At 38.2% G+C, this 5,019-nt stretch overlaps 1 protein-coding gene across 2 annotated transcripts in view; it reads right to left on the bottom strand.

The window, feature by feature from the left end:
* fus (FUS RNA binding protein) overlaps positions 1 to 4,536 on the bottom strand; it is a 21,524-nt gene extending 16,988 nt beyond the window's left edge. For both annotated transcript variants that reach the window (XM_032537126.1, XM_032537127.1), the window contains exons 1-4: positions 4,353 to 4,536; positions 1,711 to 1,735; positions 1,199 to 1,368; positions 932 to 1,109 (exon numbers count right to left, since the gene is read on the bottom strand). In XM_032537126.1, the coding sequence (XP_032393017.1) occupies positions 932 to 1,109; positions 1,199 to 1,368; positions 1,711 to 1,735; positions 4,353 to 4,365 (386 nt within the window). In that variant the 5' untranslated portion in view covers positions 4,366 to 4,536. The remainder of the gene's footprint in view (positions 1 to 931; positions 1,110 to 1,198; positions 1,369 to 1,710; positions 1,736 to 4,352) is intronic.
* Between the last annotated feature and the right edge of the window lie 483 nt (positions 4,537 to 5,019).

The raw sequence follows: 5,019 nt of genomic DNA, 5'->3' as shown, positions 1-5,019 counted from the left end.
ACAAATTCATCAGTAACGTTAACTATATAGATAGACGACTAACCTACTGTTAATTTAGCTAGCTAGCACAACCCTGTATTCTGCCTCAGTCTCCCAGCGCTGCCTTCAGTCGGGATGAGAGCTGACAACAGCCCCGGGGACACATCCACAGTCAGCCCCCAGCCAGCTAGCAGCCATCCACTATAATTACAGCCCCAGTCCAAGGACACAGCCACAGTCAGCCCCAGCCAGCTAGCAGCCATCCACTATAATTACAGCCCCAGTCCAAGGACACATCCACAGTCAGCCCCAGCCAGCTAGCAGCCATCCCGGTCAGCACTTAACTCCGGTGCTAAGGACGCTAACGGCAGTTTACTGAACCGTCAGGAAACAGACTCAGGCACCAGAGTCAGAACAGCGGCCATTTGTAATGTTACACCTCCAATAGCATTACCTGTACCCCCCCTTTCACTTTTAGCCATCTGTACAGTTAGCTAAACTTACCAGACAAAACAGGGATAAGGCACCAAAAGGACTAATAGTAATTTAAAGATGTAGTAGCATTGAATCTGGGTGAGAAGGATAACAAGGAGTTGGAAGGGGTGTGTCACGATTCTGCCTTCTCACTCCGCAACACAGGTTTCGGTTTTATTTTGCATATCGCTACAGCCCTAGTGTTTACCTGCATAGTTATGGTTTGAGATCTATTCACAAAGATACATCTTTCTATCAGTTTCACAGAGATATCAGACTATTGTGGACCTGGTAACGTACATGTCAGAAAGGATGTTTTGACTGTGAGCTGTTTAAGCTGCAGCATAACTGCATATTGAACAGGGTTTTAATATGGTGAATTATATCCTTAACCCAGGATGAAGAGGATGCTTCCTGCACAAATTGGGCTGAAGTCTATAAAAATAGAGTAGAGACGCAAAAGCTGACGGTGTCTTACCCTGCGGAGGATGAAGGAGGAGGCTGCTGCTGGCTATACCCAGAGAAGGATGACTGCTGGTTGTAGCTCATGTTGGAGGGCGGGTTGCTATTATAGCCTCCAGGGCTATAGGACTGACTATAACCACCACCACCACCACTACCACCACTACCTTGATTAGAGGGTGGAGAACTGTATCCTACAGAGAGAAAAGAGGAAACAGTTAAAGTTAACTGCACCACGATGTGTGACTGCTAAAATGTGTGGTTTTGCAGAGTCTACCTCTACCTGACTGGGATTGACCATAGCTGCCAAATCCTCCCTGATTATAGGAGCCGGAGCTGTTGTCAGAGCTCTGGTTGTAGCCCCCGTAGCCTTGCTGGCTGTAGCTCTGTCCAGAAGACTGGCCATAGCCCTGGTTAGCAGCACCACCTCCACCCCCGGCATAGGACCCATAGCTGAAAGAGGTTAAAAAAACACATACACATCAAACATTAACACAGCGCTTAAAAACTGTAATTCAATTATAGTATGAAGCGTTTTTCCATAATTTTCCAAGTATGTACAGATGAGATTTCCTAAATTATTTTGTTAAGTTCTTTTTTTTTTTTTAACCCATGTTTTTTTTAACCCATGTTTTCAACCTGATTGTCAACTCCCCAAAATGATATGTGTTTCTAGTATAGGTGTTTGTATGAGAATGAATGGAGCTCTTGATAGATCATAAAGAGTATGATAAATAAATCTGGTCCTGACCCCAGGGTTGAGTAACTTTAGTTTATGATTAAGACATTACTTACCCCTGGCCAGATGTTTGGGAATAATCTGTGGAATAAAGAAAATCGAGTGTTATCAAAACAAAGATTTTAACAGTATAGATCTGATATTACTGATCCAAATGCTACAAAGCATCTTTCACATTGAAATCCCCCCTCAATAACAGTAATTTAATTTTAATTTTAATCTGTTCATTTATCCCCAATGGGGAAATTACAATTTACACTCTGTGTCCACACTTTGTTAGTAATCACACACAGTCCTGAACTACACACACACCTGCTCAGGATCTATACATGCACTAATAGAGAGATGTCAGAGTGAGTGGGCTGCCAGCTGAACCAGCGCCCTGAGCGGTTGCCTTGCTCAACAACACCTGGCAGTGCCCAGGAGGTGAAGTGGCATCTCTCCAGCCACCAAACCACTTTTTTGTCCACACGGGGACTTGAACCAGTGACCCTCCGGTTCCCAACACAACTCCTTATGGGAGTTGCTACTGCCACCCACAAAGTACATAGTACAAATAAATCAGTGTGATGCTGGTTTCTGTTTGGCAAATATTATGGGCTGCTGTCTAACCCAGCAGAAATAATATAACGTGTTGTTATGCCCATTTTTAAAACAATAACATAATTTTCTAATACATAAATACTAGGGATAGGAAAAATAATTGATTGTTAGATGCATCATGATTCTCTCTAGAACAATTCTGATAAGTTAATAATCGATTTAAAAAATATATATTCTTTTTTCATGTTTTTTTTTATATGTTGATTTTTGTTTAAAAGTTACAGTGTGCAGACATGTACAAATCAGAAAACAGAGTGAATGAAACAGGATGGGATAATAGACAACAACTTAGAATTTAGGCAAGAGTGCAGAAAAACAAATGGCCAAAAGAAAAAACTAAATAAAGTTTCTCATAATCCCATACCCACATACTGTAGCTTGCATAGGTTTACACACCCATGCTTAAATTGAAAAATCCAACCTTTTCTTTGTAAATGGATAATGTTTGGGAAATAAATAAATGTTCGTCCTTAAAATAGAGGGGGCATAAGTATACAAAACCCTATGTTAAATTCCCAGAGGTAGGCACATTTTTTTTTTAAAGGTCAGGTATTTTCATGGATCTAGGATACGACATTCTGATAAAGGCCAAGGGAACATTATTTACAATATATTATTCATTCACAAAGAAAATTAGTGTCCTTCAAAGTTTGGATTTTCCCAATTATTCTGAATTAAGGCATTAAAATCAATTTCCAAAAGATAGCATGGGTGTGTATACTTGCAAGCCACTGTACATAAAGGCAACAATTAGGCAAAACACATAAAGGCTGTTCATCTACTTTATCCCATTACATCTGACCACCTTGAGTTTCATGTTCTAAGAAGCCAGTTCTCCACCTTTAAACGTGACTGAGTGACTGTCACAGTCAAGTTTAAAGCTCAAGCATGGAAGGACTACAAAATAAAAACCCCAGTAGAAAAAAAATGTCATTTAAATTTGTGTGTGACAAATACTGCATATGTCAAAATCTGACAAAGTCAGATTTGTATGTATATATTTTTTTAAAATCATGCATGGGATTGTACATAAAAGAATTGTTGCATCGAAATGTATCAATAATTGGTTTAGAATGAACTAGTGTAATAGAATAGCTGAAGCTGATAGAACATTTGATTTGTTAAACAAGCGGCTTTTAAAACATGTCATAAAGAAAAAGACATGTATTAAGTGTAAAAAAACATCTAACAAGTGTTGTACATTTACTCAAGGTTGGCTACTACTTGTAATTGTAATAGTATTTTCATTTTCTGCTACTTCATACATTGACTACACTACATCTCAGAGGTTAACATTGTATTTTATACTCCACTACATTTGTGTGACAGTTTAGTTACTTTACAAACATATGATCTTGTAAAATATGATGCATTGCTCTACAGCAGCAAATGCAACACACATTAATGCAGCAGTAATATTTTACTGCACAATGATAATACTTTCATAATTTTACTTAGCTAAGTAACGTTTAGGACTTACTTGTAGGAGTATTTTCACAGTGTGGTATTAGTACTTGTATTGTAGTATCTAAAGGATCTGAGCATCATGCTAATAACATTACGCCTAGGTTAGTAGAGTCTACCATGATGAAGAAGAAGAAGAAAAGGAAGAAGTGCATCAAGCTCTACAGGCTGTTCTCCTCCTCCAAGGCGGGGCCGCGCCCTCTGAAACTGGGTCAGTGGCACAGGTCTTTAAACCATGGGCACAAGGGAAATAAATAGCTGGCTAAAAGCAAGGTGCTTGTTAAGCTAAATGGTAGCTAGCTTTACGGTTAGCTACAACACATAGCTAGCTAGTCATGTCAGTGTTAGCTAGTTAGCCTTCTTCCGATCGGAGAAGCGATGTGATGAGGTCCTTTGATATTCTAGCCGAGTGATTTGAAAACAAAAATAACGTCTTTAAGCAAAAACGTTCATTTAAACAGATATAATTAGAAGCTTTCTAGCTCAAAACACCAACATTTAACGCTACCACTAACCGGCGTCTTGTCACTAGCTAGCTAGCTAATGTTACAAACGTTAGCTTGTTAACCTTCACTGTTGAAACATCGATAACGTTGACGTTATTTAAGCACAAAAGAGAAGGTTTTCTTACCATTAGACGCCATTTCGACGAACAAGAAACAGCCTAACCTTCAATACGGCCAAAGAAACAGTGTGTTGTTAACCGAACCTAGGAGGAGGGGGGTGACCGAGAAATGAATATTGATGCACTAACGTCGCCGTTGGTTTTCCTTTCACAGTCCAACTCTGCAGTTCCTGCTGCGGCTGCAGGGGGGCGAGACACAGCGTCAAGCAAACAATAATATAAAAATAATATAACTTGGCAAGCAAATGTATTTATATGGCGCAATTCTATCTATATATCCATCCATATATATATATACTGTGTTAATATTAATATTATATATATATATATAAATATATATAATATATAAGAAGTTATAATAGTAAGTTAAATTAAGTAAACTACAGTAAACTAACTAAATAAACTAAGAAATGTATTAAAAAAAGTAGCCTATATGTATCAAAAGTAGGCTACTCTTTATGCAGAATCACCAGTGTCAGTGTTACAAACTTATATTCTTGTTATAGGATTGTTATTGATGCATTAACATTTATCTTGCTTGTTGTGGGATTTATTATACATCCTTTATAATACCAGTTTACTATTGGTTACTTATTCATTGACAATGCATCATATTTTAAAATCTGATAATTTTTATGTTCAATCTTAATCTCAGTAACTAGTTATTATATCT

This window comes from Etheostoma spectabile, chromosome 15 (genome assembly GCF_008692095.1).
Source record: "Etheostoma spectabile isolate EspeVRDwgs_2016 chromosome 15, UIUC_Espe_1.0, whole genome shotgun sequence".
Classification (NCBI taxonomy): domain Eukaryota; kingdom Metazoa; phylum Chordata; class Actinopteri; order Perciformes; family Percidae; genus Etheostoma; species Etheostoma spectabile.
Note: the sequence above shows the minus strand (reverse complement) of the source record. Positions and strands in the feature narration are given on the sequence as shown.